This window comes from Mauremys mutica, chromosome 15 (assembly GCF_020497125.1).
Source record: "Mauremys mutica isolate MM-2020 ecotype Southern chromosome 15, ASM2049712v1, whole genome shotgun sequence".
Classification (NCBI taxonomy): domain Eukaryota; kingdom Metazoa; phylum Chordata; order Testudines; family Geoemydidae; genus Mauremys; species Mauremys mutica.
Window position 1 is genome coordinate 38,949,540 of NC_059086.1, and position 13,065 is coordinate 38,962,604.

A 13,065-nucleotide genomic window follows, 5' to 3' on the forward strand; every position below is an offset into this window, starting at 1 on the left:
AACCGACTCAGCCCGCGCCCGCATCCCCCCCACGGGGGCGGGGCTCCCGCTGGTTCCCCTCGCCCCGGAAGCGGAAGTGGGGTCCCGCGTGCGGGGGGGGGTCGGAGGCGCGATGGGGTCCGAGCCGGGGGGCTGCGCCCTGCGCCGCTTCTCCTGCGAGCTCGGCCCGCTCGGCCGCCCCGACGGCTCCGCCGCCTTCCTGCAGGGTGAGGCCGGGCCCCCCCGGGCCCCCCCCACTGCCCCCTCCCCCACCGGGCCCGGCCCCCCCCACTGCCCCCTCCCCCACCGGGCCCCTCCGACACCCCCACCGGGCCCCTCCGACACCCCCACCGGGCCCGGGCCCCCCCGACAACTCCAGCGCGCCCCCCCACTGCCCCCTCACTGCCCCCTCCCCCACCGCCCCCCCCGACACTGCCCCCCACTGCCCCCTCCCCCACCGGCCCCCCCCGACACCCCCAGCGCCCCCCCCACTGCCCCCTCCCCCACCGGCCCCCCCGACACCCCGGTACCGCCCGGCCCCGACACTGCCCCCTGACACCCCCGGTCACCCCCACTCCTCCCAGGACCCCCCCAGATCCCCCCTGCCACTCTCCCTCCCCCACTGGTACCGCTCCGCGCCCCCGGCCCCCCCCTTCCACCCCTACGCTGGGCCCGGGCCACCCCCAGGACCCCCTGACACCCCCCGGTACCCCCTTGTTCCCCCTCCTAGCGCCCCCCGGTCTCACCTGCCACCCCCCCAGTCATCCCTACTCCCCCCTCCCCCTGCCCCCTCCAGCCCCCCGGTACCGCCCAGCGCCCCCCTGGGCCCCTCCTGCCACCCCCTGGTACCCCTGAGCCCCCATAACCCCCCCAGCCACCCGCCCACCCCTCCCCTTGCCTCCTGGTATTGCCCCCCGTCACCGGTACCGCCCCCCGACCTCCCTTCCCCCCTCCCCATCTCCCTTCCCCGTACCCCCCACCCCCAGTACTTCCCCCCGGCCCCCCCGGCGCTGGTCCTCTTATCCGTCCATTCCCTGGGGCTCCCCCTTGAACCCCAGCCTCCCTGCCCTCCACCCCCCAGGGCTCTTCCTACACCCCCTTGTCCCGCCCCGGCCCAGGGACCCGCTTACCCTCCTGCCTTTTGGGTTGTGGGTTTGTCTCCCCCAAAGGGAGCCGCTCCCCTCCCCTCCCAGCCCGTCCATGGGTGGAGGGAGGGCTCCCCGATTCCCCTGTCTGGGGGGAGTCCCATAACTAGGGGCTCTCTCATCGCCTGGCCAGCAGGGCCCCCCCCACAGACAGATCTGGGGGGTGGCGTTCGCCATCGGCTGAGTTCGGGGACCCCCTTGGGAGCCTGGGGCAGGAGCTGCGTAGCCCGGCCCCCCGCGTGTCCTGGCAGTTCCTGTCCTGGCTCTGCTCCGGGGCAGGAGCTGGGGGAAGGCCAGGGGCCGGGTCTTACCGTGCGCTCGCCTCTCCCCTCAGGGGACACCTCGGTCCTCGCCGGCCTGTACGGCCCGGCCGAGGTGAAGGTCAGCAAGGAGCTGTACGACAAGGCCACGGTGGAAGTGATGCTCAAACCCAAAGTGGGGCTCCCGGGTAAGCGATGGCGGAGCCGTGAGGCCCCCCCCCCCCCGTGGGCGTTGTCAGTGGTAAAGGGGGGCGCTGACCGGGGATGGGGGGCCTCCCGGGCAGCCACCAGGATTACACCTCGAACAAAAGCTTGGAGGCTATTTAAAAACACTGGATCCTTCAACCTCCGCCTCCCCCGCTTACTGGATGTTTAAAATGAGCCCTACAATAACAGGAGATGTTATTAGCATGCTGAGTACGGGGCTCGCCACAGACCCTACCATAACAATCCGCCCTGCTGCGACAAAGCGCCATAGAGATCTTGGGTCTGGCGGAGCAATTCTGCCCCGATCTGAGACCCCCCCGGCATGTCCGGCCCCAGCTTCCGTGAGCTCCGATCGCCCGGCGCGGCTGAGCGGCCCCCGCGCCCCGGTGAGCCCCCGTGAGGGGGAATGGCTGGGCGTGGCCTCGGCCCTGAGCCCAGCCTGCGTTCACAAGGTGGGGGTGGGCTGGAGCCCGTCGCCCTCTGGGATTCGGATCACGGTGCTGCAGCTCGGGTCGTGCCGTCTCCATGGTGGATGGAGAGTTGGACGGACTTTGGGTCGAGTCCCTGCTCTGCCGTACACTTGGTCAAGTCACTGCAGCTCGGTGCCTCGTGTGCAGTGGGGGAACAGCACTGCCCTGCCGGGGGGGCTGTGTGTGTGTGTGTGTAAATCCACTGCCGATTGTGCGGTGCTGACCTGCTGTGGGAATGGCGGCCAGATAAGAGCCGTGGGTGGGTGGCTGGGTGGGGGAGACACGTGCAGTGGGGGGAATGAGCGGAGGGGTATGTGGGGGGGGTGGAGGGATGGAGGAAGGGGGGGGTGGAGGGACAGACAGACATAACTGGACAGAAAGCCCTGTAACCCTCGAACCACGCCCCTCCCCTCTGGATGAAGTTTTCCTGTTGTGTTAACCCTGGGCCGGGCTCTCCCTGCCCCTTGGGCTCATCGGGTCCCCTGCAGCTGGGCCCCCCGAAACGCAGCTCCCCGAACGGTCAGCATCTCCCGGGTTCCGGGTCTCACCAGGCTCCTTTTTTCAAGCTCTCAGATTCCCAGGGCGCTTCCACAGCAAATCGTGACATTAAGAACCAAGGGAGGGTTTTCCTCTGCTGAAGTTGTGACACTTCTCAGCTTTGTTACTGACTCTTGCTGGAGAAACAGCCTTGGGCAGCCAGAGCCGCCCGGCGAGGTGGGGTCGGGTGTAACGTCGCGGGGCAGGACTCTCCCGCACTTTCAGCTGGGGAGACTGAGGCAAGCTGTGTGCGCTCGGAAGGCCGGGAGCCACCCCGATATTGGGCGGCTGTGGGGGCAGCATCCGGCAAGGCGAGGGGCCCCGATCTCAGCTGGGGGGCTTTGGGGCAGTGCCTGGCACGCCGGGGGGGCAGTCTGCGTTGGGAAGTCTGGGTGCTGGCGTCACACAGGCAGACGGCTCCTGGGGGAGAGCGCGGGGCCGAAGAGGAGCTGCTCTTGTGGGGGCGGAGGGCTGCTGGGGGGCTTTGTCCAGCTCCTGGCTCAGCCGGCCCCTGTCTCTCCTTCCCCCAGGTGTCTTCGAAAAGAACCGGGAGCAGCTGATCAGGAAGACGTGTGAGGCGGTTATCCTGGGCGCCCTGCACCCCCGAACCTCCATCTCCATCGTGCTGCAGGTGATCAGTGACGCGGGCGCCGTATCCTTCACCAGCAGCCCAGCAGGGGGCGCTCCTGCTCGTCTGGCCCGAGCCCGACAGGGACTACTGGCCGTCGCCTCTAGGTGGCAGCAGTGCCCTGGCAGTGGCTGTCTGGGGCCTGCGCCCTGGTGCCCCGGGGAAGGGCTGGGGCTTCCCGCTTGACTGAACCCGCCGGAGAGTCGAAGGGGGAACGGCAGCCTGGGGTCCCCACCCACTGCTCCGTCGGTGCCCCTCACTCCCGACCCGCAGCCCCTGCTAGTCCGGCCCTGCTGGTGCCCCTCACTCCTGACCCGCAGCCCCTGCTAGCCCAGCCCTGGGCCCCCCCACAGCTCTGCCAGTGCCCCTCACTCCCGACCCGCAGCCCCTTCCAGCCCGGCCCTGCTGGTGCCCCTCACTCCCGACCCGCAGCCCCTGCCAGCCCGGCCCTGCCGGTGCCCCTCACTCCTGACCTGCAGCCCCTGCTAGCCCAGCCCTGGGCCCCCCCACAGCTCTGCCAGTGCCCCTCACTCCCGACCCGCAGCCCCTGCCAGCCCGGCCCTGCTGGTGCCCCTCACTCCCGACCCGCAGCCCCTGCCAGCCCAGTCCTCTGTCGGTGAGAACAGAGGAACCTGGTGTAAACGGGGGCTGCTGGGACGGGCGGGGCAGCAGAGCCTTCCCAGGGCGCTGGAGGAATTTAATTACGGCGCCGCGTGATGCAGGTGCGAAGTGACAAGGTCTCCGGCTCTGGGGTGTGAGCCAGGCGCCGGGATTAGCGGCAGGCGGGGGTGTCAGATTCCAGCTGAATAGAGGCAGGAGTGATGACTTAATTCAGCCTCGGGAAGGGCTCTTGCTTTTCACTGAGCCAAATCCCCGGGGGAGGATTAGCGCTGGCAGGAAGGGCGTCCAGTCCCCCACAGCCCCCTCCTGGGACCCAGCCGGAGCCTGTCCACTGGCAACAACCGCCCGGCGGGGTCCTGCTCCGGGCGGGGGCCCCTACGTGCCACCCCAATACACCCAGTACCCCTATTCTGGGACGTTCCTGGGACCGCTACCGTAATGATCAGTGCCCAGCACAAAGGAGTCCCAGTCATGGTCCAGGACTCCATTGTGCTAGGCACTGTACATTTCTTAGGTGTATTATGGTAGCACATAGGAGCCCGAAATGGACCAGTCCAGAGCCCCATTGTTTTGGTCTCTGTACATCTATTAGGTGTATTATGGTAGTGCCTTAGGGTCTTGGCCCTAACGTAATGCACCTAATAAATGTATAGGACTTGGCACAGTGGGAGGCTGGTCATAACTGGGGCTCCAGCTTGGTGCTGCTCACTTACTAGGTGTATTATGGTAGTGCCTAGCAAAGACAGGGCTGGGTCTGGACCCCAGGGTACTACCGTAATACAGCTAGTAAGTGAACAGTAGCTGGCGCCACTGGGGGCTGGTCCATGGCGCACCCCCAGGTGCTCCTGCAGCTGCTCTGGAGGGGGATCCGGAGGCTGGGGGCGTGTTACTTATGGGCAGGAGCTGGTCTGTGGTGCGGGCTTGGTGGGCTCCACATGGCCAGTGAAATGTTAGAGCCCTCGGGGTTGGCAGCCAGGACTCCTGAGTTCTGTCCCCGGCTCTGGGAGGGGAGTGGGGTCTAGAGGTTGGAGCGGGGGGGGGGGGGGGGCTGGGAGCCAGGACTCCTGGGTTCTGTTGTGCTCCAGGGGCTGGGGGGAGGCCGAGTGGCTGTGGAGTGTTTGAAGTCAAGTGTTACTAGGCTGCTCTCTTTAAAGGGGAATTGAATTGCTGTCGAAAACGCCTCCTGGGCCCCTGTGGCTCCTGCAGGAGAGCACCCGCCATAGGCAGCACCCCCCGCACAGCCACCCAGGTGTGGAAACGGAGGCACGGAGAGAGCAAGTGGCTTGCTCAGGGTGACGGAAGTCTGTGGCAGAGCCGGGGACAGAACCCAGGAGTCCTGACTCGCAGCCCCATCCCTGACCACTAGACACCCCTCCCTGAGCCGGGGACAGAACCCAGGAGTCCTGACTCCCAGCCCCACCCCTGACCACTAGACACCTCTCCCTGAGCTGGGGACAGAACCCAGGAGTCCTGACTCGCAGCCCCACCCCTGACCACTAGACACCCCTCCCTGAGCCGGGGACAGAACCCAGGAGTCCTGACTCGCAGCCCCACGCCTGACCACTAGACACCCCTCCCTGAGCCGGGGACAGAACCCAGGAGTCCTGACTCCCAGCCCCACCCCTGACCACTAGACACCCCTCCCTGAGCCGGGGACAGAACCCAGGAGTCCTGACTCCCAGCCCCACCCCTGACCACTAGACACCCCTCCCTGAGCCGGGGACAGAACCCAGGAGTCCCAGCTCCATGCGACCCGCCCAGCCTCCAGACCCCGCAGTTCCAGGGGCACTTTCCCGCTGAGGCGAGCTCTGCACGTGCTGAAATAGGGGCTCTGAAGAAACGAGCGGTGGTTTCCCTCCGTGTAGCGTGCAGCAGCCAAGAGCCGGGTCCCTGCTGCTGGGGCTGCTAGCGAGGACGGCCCACAGCGCCCCTCCCTGTTAATTAGCCAGTGTTCATTAACGAGGCCGATAGCCCACTTCACATCTGCGGAGGGCTTGGCAGGCGCTGGCTGTTTAACTCTCAGATGAAAAGCACTGTGGAAAGACTGTGTTTGTGGGTGGGTTGAGTCATCTCCCGTTCAGGGCTGGTCCCTGCCCTGCTGCGGGGTGGTGGGTCCCCCTACATCCTCCCCTCTCCCCCCGCCATCTCCAGCTGCTCTGATCTTTAGGGGGACCGAACCCCAGTTGTGCTCCAGCCCAACCCCCGGCCAGCGCAGATGTGTCGCGTACGTCTTTGGCTGGTCTGGTGCTGAGCATCCCCAGAGGAATCGCCACCTGGCTAGGACTGTGGGGAGCTGGGTTCAGGCCCTGGCTCTGCCACTGACTCCCGGGTGTGACCTTCAGCAAGACACTTAGTCTTGTGTGCCTCGGTTTCCCTCTTGTAAAAAGAAAATCGATCCTTCCTGTGCCTGCTTAAACTATCTGTCTCTGTGTGTCTGCGTGGCAACAGGGCCCCCCAGTCTCGGATGCTGCACTGCCCCCGATGGGGCCCTGATCTCGGCTGGGGTTGGGGTCTGGGCGGCGCCCGGCCCGACGGGGCCCCGGTCTCGGCCGGGGTCTGGGGCGGCGCCCGGCCCGACGGGGCCCCGGTCTCGGCCGGGGTCTGGGGCGGCGCCCGGCCCGACGGGGCCCCGAGCTCGGCCGGGGTCTGGGGCGGCGCCCGGCCCGACGGGGCCCCGATCTCGGCCGGGGTCTGGGGCGGCGCCCGGCCCGACGGGGCCCCGATCTCGGCCGGGGTCTGGGGCGGCGCCCGGCCCGACGGGGCCCCGATCTCGGCCGGGGTCTGGGGCGGCGCCCGGCCCGGCGGGGCCCTGATCTCGGCCGGGGTCTGGGCGGATCCAGGCCCGACGGGGCCCCGATCTCGGCCGGGGTCTGGGCGGCGCCCGGCCCGACGGGGCCCCGATCTCGGCCGGGGTCTGGGGCGGCGCCCGGCCCGACGGGGCCCCGATCTCGGCCGGGGTCTGGGGCGGCGCCCGGCCCGACGGGGCCCCGATCTCGGCCGGGGTCTGGGCGGCGCCCGGCCCGACGGGGCCCCGATCTCGGCCGGGGTCTGGGCGGCGCCCGGCCCGACGGGGCCCCGATCTCGGCCGGGGTCTGGGCGGCGCCCGGCCTGACGGGGCCCTGATGCGCTCACAGTCTGAGCAGGGGGGTGACAGAACTGCCCGGGGAAAGGGCTTGGGTGGGTTACGGCGGCTCACTGTGGCCAGGCTGTGCTGACAACTCCCTGCCGGCTTTTCCTTGACCTGGCGCCCAGCTGCTGGCCTGCTGCCTGAACGCGGCCTGCATGGGGCTGATGGACGCTGGCCTGCCCATGAAGTCGCTCTTCTGTGGGGTGACATGCGCCCTGGACGCCACCGGGGCCATCACCCTCGACCCCACGGCCAAGCAGGAGAAGGTGGGTGTGGGGCCGCCCAGGGCCAGAGGGCTGTGCCCTAGGGGTGGCTGGGTTTAGCGCTGTGGTGTCCCAGTACAAGGGGGGGGGCAGGGTCTGTGCCTGGCACAATGGGTGGGAGGGTGTCGCACCCAGCACAGTGGGGCCTGGGGGTGGGGGTTCCTTCCTGGCCCTGCACTGACAGGTGCCCTGGAGCATGGAGCTGAGCTGCCTCCGCTCCTCTGACCCGAATGCTCCTAACGGTGCATAAACATTGCCAGCCCCTGACCCTCCTGCCCGGCGGTGGGAATCAGTGTCCCCCCATCGGCTCCGTGCGTACCCAGAGCGGGGGGTGCAGGCTGCCTGGCTGACAGCGCCTGCAGGGCACGTGTCTGACGCGAGGGGCCGGGGTCTGTTAGCCAAGCCCTGGCAGGCTGGGCCCATGGAGGCGGGATCCTGGCCCGCGAGGGTCCCGGGATGCTCGATTTCTGCCCCCCAGTGGCATGGCCGGGCAGTTCACTCTGTCCCCCTTCCCTGGCAGGAGGCTCGGGCCGTGCTGACCTTCGCCATCAGCAGCGTGGAGCGGCAGGTGCTCATGTGCACCACCAAGGGGACCTGCTCGGTGGAGGAGGTGAGCGTTGCCGTGGTGTGGCACGGTTGTGGCTGTGTGCGTTGCTGTGGAGTGTGGGGGGTTGTGATTGTGTGCGCACTCATTGCTGTGTTGTGTGCCTGTTGCTTTACAGCATGCAGTTGTGGCTGTGGAGTGTGGGGTTGTGATTGTGTGCGCACTCATTGCTGTGTTGTGGCTGTGTGCGTTGCTGTGGTGTGTGCACTCGCGTTGGCCTAGTGGACACACATCACAGTGTGTGTCTGTGGCTCCAGGCGCCTGTTACCACTGCGGGGTGTGTGTGTGTCTCTCTCTCCCCTGGGTGTCCCCCCCATCCCTGCGCTGTCCCAGCTGGCTGCCGCTGTCAATCCCCCCCCCCCCCCTGCGGCTCAGCCCAGGTGGGGGCTGCGCCCACACAGCCGCTGCAGCGAGGGAGGGAATTGACGTGAGAGTTCAGAGCCTGGCTGCTGGGGGGCGGCTGGATCTCAGCCCTGCCTGCGTGTGGGACTGATCACCAGGGGGGCATTCGCCTTCCAGTGCCCTGGCAGGGGATGGGACGGGCGAGAGCGATGCCGCTGGGCCATGCCGCGTTTACAGCTCACTCTGCGCTCCGGCTTCCCGAGCAGAGCCGGTTCCCTCCAGACCCTGGGAGATCTTCCGCCCGGGTCGGGGGTGAGGGGCACCGGCAGGGCTGGGGGGGCAGGGCCGGGGTAGCAGGGGCTGCGGGTCGGGGGTGAGAGGCACCGGCAGAGCTGGGGGGGCAGGGCTGGGCTGGCAGGGGCTGCGGGTCGGGAGTGAGAGGCACCGGCAGAGCTGGGGGGGAGCCCAGAGCTGGACTGGCAGGGGCTGCGGGTCGGGAGTGAGAGGCACTGGCAGAGGTGTCGGGGGAGCCTAGGGCTGGCAGGGCGGGGGGTCGCTGTGGCACTTTGCTTGGGGCTGGCATGTGCCCAGCTGTTGCCCGGGGCAGAATTTCAGGGCCCTTTCAGCCACATCTGGTTTCCCAACCGCTCCCTGGGCGGCTGGTTCTGGGGCAGAGCCGCTGAGGGCCTGGGTGGGGGGGTGTCTTGTCAGATCCTCTCAACTCCCATTTGGGGTGGGGGGGCTCTGAGCCCCCAGCTGGGTCCTTTGAGCACCCCCCAGCCGGCTTGTGCCCAGCCTGTCAAGGAGGCCCCCGGGGCACAAGAGCTGGGGCTGCCGTCCTGCCCGCCGCACGGCCCAGAGCTGGGCGCATCAACACGGGGTGAGCACGTCTCACGCAGCCCCTCCCTGAGGGGCCGGTGGGGAGCGACCCTGGGATCCCTTCTTGGGCGCTGGGGGCGAGGGAGCTGGGGGGGCTGCCTGCGGGGGGGGAGAAGGGTTCCCCTCCCGGGCGCTGGGGGTGAGGGAGCTGGGGGGGGCTGCCTGCGGGGGGCAGCTTCAATGATTGATGGGGAGTCACAGCCTGGTTGCTATGGCGACGGGACATAGGGTGCTGGGATGGCACCTCTCCTCCCATCTCCCCCTCACCCCCCTCGCCCCACTTCTGGGCTGGCTGTGGTCTCTGTGGGTCTGGGTGGGGAACGTGGGGGTTCTGGCCTGGAGGAAGGGCATGGGGGGGTTCCCCTCATGTATTACAGGGAAGGTGAAGGGGATCAGGCCCTGCCCCCCCCGGGTGAAATGAGTTGGGGGGGGCTCAGCCCTCCCTTGCTGTGCCCCCCTGTTCTGTGGGGCCACACCCCCTGCCCTTCCCACTGCCCCATACACAGGGAGCAGGCCCCCCCTTCCTGGGGACGGGGAATCAGAGGCCGTCCGTCCCCCCCCCCCCACCATTCCCAGGCCTCTCGGAGCAACTGGCAGAGCGGAGACCCTTCTCCTCCGCAGCCCCGGCCTGGGGTGGGGGGTCAGTGCCTGCCGTGGGGGCCTGTCTCTGGGGGTGCCCCCGCTCTAACCCCCCGTCTCCCTGCTCCTCCCCAGCTGCAGCAGTGTATCGCGGCCGCCCAGCGGGCCAGCGGCGCCATCTTCCACTTCTACCGGGACTCCGTCCGCAGGAAATACTCCAAGACGTGAGGCTTGGCCGCCCGCGGCCCCGGTCCCTGCCGAGCGGGGACCCCAGCCGGTGGCCTTGATCACCCCAAAGCCGGCGTTCGCTGCGGTGAACTCTGTGCCTCGTGCCCATTAAAAAGGGGGCGTCCGCCCGTGTGTCCAGCCAGCCGTCTGCGCCGTGTGTGGGGTGGGAGCGTGTCCCCCCACCCCCACTGCTGTTCTGCAGGGACCCCCCCCCCCAGTGGCTTTTCGGTTCAATTCTGAGGCCCTGGCTGTCTCACTGCGGACTCGACGGGGGGAAACTGAGGCCGGTGGGGGTGCTGGTCTCCCCTCCCAGCGCCAGTCTGCACGGGAGCTCTCGCCTGGCAGCGCCAGGGCAGGGCATCTGGACCCCTCCGCAGCCGGGTGCTTCAGCCCATCTGTCACCAAGCTGTGCCTGCAGCGCCCCCCCCCCCCGCGGTTAACCCCTTACGTACCGCACAGCCCAAGCCCTGCCCGGTGTGTGCCGGTGGCGAGGGTTAAAGTGGGAGGGGATTCGGGCCAGGCGGGAACTGTCAGTGACTCACGGGGCTGATCTCTCTCCTCTTTCATTGGCTCGTTCCCCACCTGGGCCCCGCCCCCGCCCCTTCTCGCACCCCGACCCGGGGGGCCGACCCCACCTGCCTGCGCCCAGCACGACGGCTGCAGCCGGGCGCCGCTGTGCACCGCGGTGAAAGTGGGTGACAGGTTCATTCCTTCCCTGTGTCCTCCCTTCTCCCCTCCTTGGCTCCCCGGCTTTTCCCCTCTGCCCGCAGCCTGCTCCGTGTCCCCTTGGCTGGAGGGCCCCCCGGGGCGGGGGGATCGGGTCTGCCCCGGGGCGGCCCCAAGGAACTCGTGCTCAGAGGAGAGCCAGGCACTGGCGTGGGCTGGTTCCTTCCCCTCCCTCCCCGTTAAACACTTACACCCGTTTCCAGCCCCCTCGCTTACCAGGCTCCTCCCGTGGGCTCGGGTCGCCCCGTGGCCTGCTGGGCGGCTCTGTGGCTCGCGCTCCCCCGAGGGGGGACAGGACCCAGGAGTCCTAGCCTGGGGCTCTCCCTTGGCTGGTGGGGGGGCGGGGGGAGTCATTGCCGCTAACAAGGCTGTTAATGAGCACGTGTCCCCGCCCCAGGGCAGCGGGGGGGCGGTTTGCTGCGACCCGCAGGACCTGGCCGCTTAACTCGGCTTTAGGGTCCCAGCATCAGCTGTGAAACCCCCGGCTCTGACTGTCTCCCCCCTTCCCGGGGTCCTTCGGGGACCGGGCACCCCCTCCTCCCCCGGCCTTGTCTGCTGATGGCCGTGAAGGGCCCCCTGGGGCCCCTCCTTCCTCCGCCGGCTGCAGCTCCTACGTCGCCCCCTCGCCGTGCCCAGGGTGTGCCCTGAGCGAAACTTCCACCTTGCGCCCTCCCCCTGCACGCCCCCGCCCTGAGGCGCCCCCCCACGGCAGCCCCCCCGGCCCCCCCTCCCCCTGCAGGCCGGGGCTGCTTCACTTCTCCCGCCCCCAGGCTTGCGGTGCCAGTCAGCTTAGGTGAAGTGAAGCAGCCCCGGCTGCTCGGGGAGGAGTGGGGGGGAGTTCCCCTGCGGGCTGCCCCCCCCTTACTTGCTGCAGGCGGCCTCCCTGCGCTCCCCTGCCCCAGCTCCCTCCGCCTAAATCCCGGCGGCCAAAGATCCAGCCGCCGCGGTCGCTGATGAAGAAAACGCCCCCCCCCAAATGCCGGCGCCCTAGGTGGCCGCCTAGGTCGCCTAAATGGTTGCACCGGCCCTGGCTGTGCTGCACCCCAGAGGAGGGGCTGGAGGGGGTTTCAGTTTGGGGCTGGCTGGGGATGAGGAGTGAAGTGCAGACGTGGGGGTCTGGCTCACTGCCCCCCAGAACGGACCCGGCCGAGGGGTCCCATTCTCTGTACCTACAAGCTCTGTGTTAGACCCTGTTCCTGTCATCGAATAAACCTCTGTGTCACTGGCTGGCTGAGAGTCACGTCTGCCTGCGCAGTGGGGGGGCAGGACCCTGTGGCCCCCCCAGGACCCCGCCTGGGCGGACTCGCTGGGGGAAGCGCACGGAGGGGCAGAGGAGGCTGAATGCTCCAAGGAGAGACCCCGGAGGTGAAGCCGTGGGAGCGTCTTGCCCTGCAGCCAGGCTGCTCCGAGGGAGAGGAGGCTCCCCAGAGGCCTGCCTGGCTTGTGGGGAGCAGCTCCAGAGCAGCGCCCTGGGGCTCCCCCAGCTGCAGCTCCTTCACCAGCAGCAGCCTCCCCGGCGGAGCCAGGCAGCCGCTGTGGTTAATGAGCCTAACGGCTTTGATGAAATGATCTTTCATTTGCCTGTCGGCGCTGCCAGCTCCCTCCGCTCCTGCTCTGACCCGTCTCCCTGCCCCCTTTCCAGCCGCCTCCCACTTTCACCTCACGCACCCTGGGCCCGCCGTGGGGGGACCTGCCGCTCTCACACACGTACCCCCGACTCCTCAGGCCCTGGCGTGGAAAACGAAGCTGCCAGTTCGCTCTCCCGCGCCGCCAGGCCGAGCCGGCGCCGTGACTCTGGCAGCGAACGACAGGAGTGTGAGGGGTTTTCCTCTCTATGCTGACACCTTCCCGCACCCCAGGAACCCCCCAGCAGGCAGGATAGCGAGAGCAGCAGGACATAATAACCGGGGGGGGGGTCTGTCCCGCCGGGCTGAGAACGGGGCCCCCGGCTCGCCCCCCGCAGCCCTGCCGTGTCTTTCCCAGCCGCGGGGTGGGGGGGTGTCGTTCCCGCTGGGTGTAAATCGCGAGGGGCCAGGCCAGGCCCGGCCCGGCAGGGCTCAGCCCGGGCTCACCGGACGGCGGCGCTGGCTCTGCACCGAAACAACCCAGCCAGCTGGGCCCTGACGTTTCAAATCTGCCCAGTGGATTTAGCCGCCTGACTCCAGTTAATTCCTGCGGTGGGGGCTGAAAACCTCTGGCGGGAGCGGGTCTCGGCTGGCCCCCCCCCCCACGCCGTTATCAGGGGTGCTGCTAATGGTCACACACTTCCACTTGCTACAGGGACCTGGCACCGGGAGCTGAGATGCAGCCACCTCTGGGGTGGGGCAGGGGGACTTCAGGCAGGGCCCCCTCACCCAATGCTTAGAGGCAGCTGCCTCTGGGGTGGAGTGGGGCCCAGGGGCTGTTCGTACACGGATCCCTCGCCCTGCACTGGGATCAGCCGGCTCGAGTGGGGCACACGGGTTTATGG

At 68.7% G+C, this 13,065-nt stretch overlaps 1 protein-coding gene across 1 annotated transcript; it reads left to right on the forward strand.

Annotated features, from left to right (window-relative positions):
• The first annotated feature begins 53 nt into the window (after positions 1 to 53).
• LOC123350306 (exosome complex component RRP46-like) lies at positions 54 to 10,007 on the forward strand. The gene is made up of 6 exons (XM_044988815.1): positions 54 to 206; positions 1,459 to 1,572; positions 3,129 to 3,250; positions 7,100 to 7,240; positions 7,758 to 7,847; positions 9,777 to 10,007. The coding sequence occupies exons 1-6, from the start codon at positions 113 to 115 to the stop codon at positions 9,867 to 9,869; spliced, it is 654 nt and encodes a 217-aa protein (XP_044844750.1). The 5' UTR covers positions 54 to 112; the 3' UTR covers positions 9,870 to 10,007.
• The last annotated feature ends 3,058 nt before the right edge of the window (positions 10,008 to 13,065 follow it).

Coding starts and splice junctions, on each gene's coding strand:
- LOC123350306 (XM_044988815.1), top strand. CDS start 113: ATGGGGTCCGAGCCGGGGGGCTGCGCCCTGCGCCGCTTCTCCTGCGAG. Junction 207..1,458: donor CTCCGCCGCCTTCCTGCAGG/GTGAGGCCGGGC, acceptor CTCTCCCCTCAG/GGGACACCTCGGTCCTCGCC. Junction 7,241..7,757: donor CCACGGCCAAGCAGGAGAAG/GTGGGTGTGGGG, acceptor CTTCCCTGGCAG/GAGGCTCGGGCCGTGCTGAC.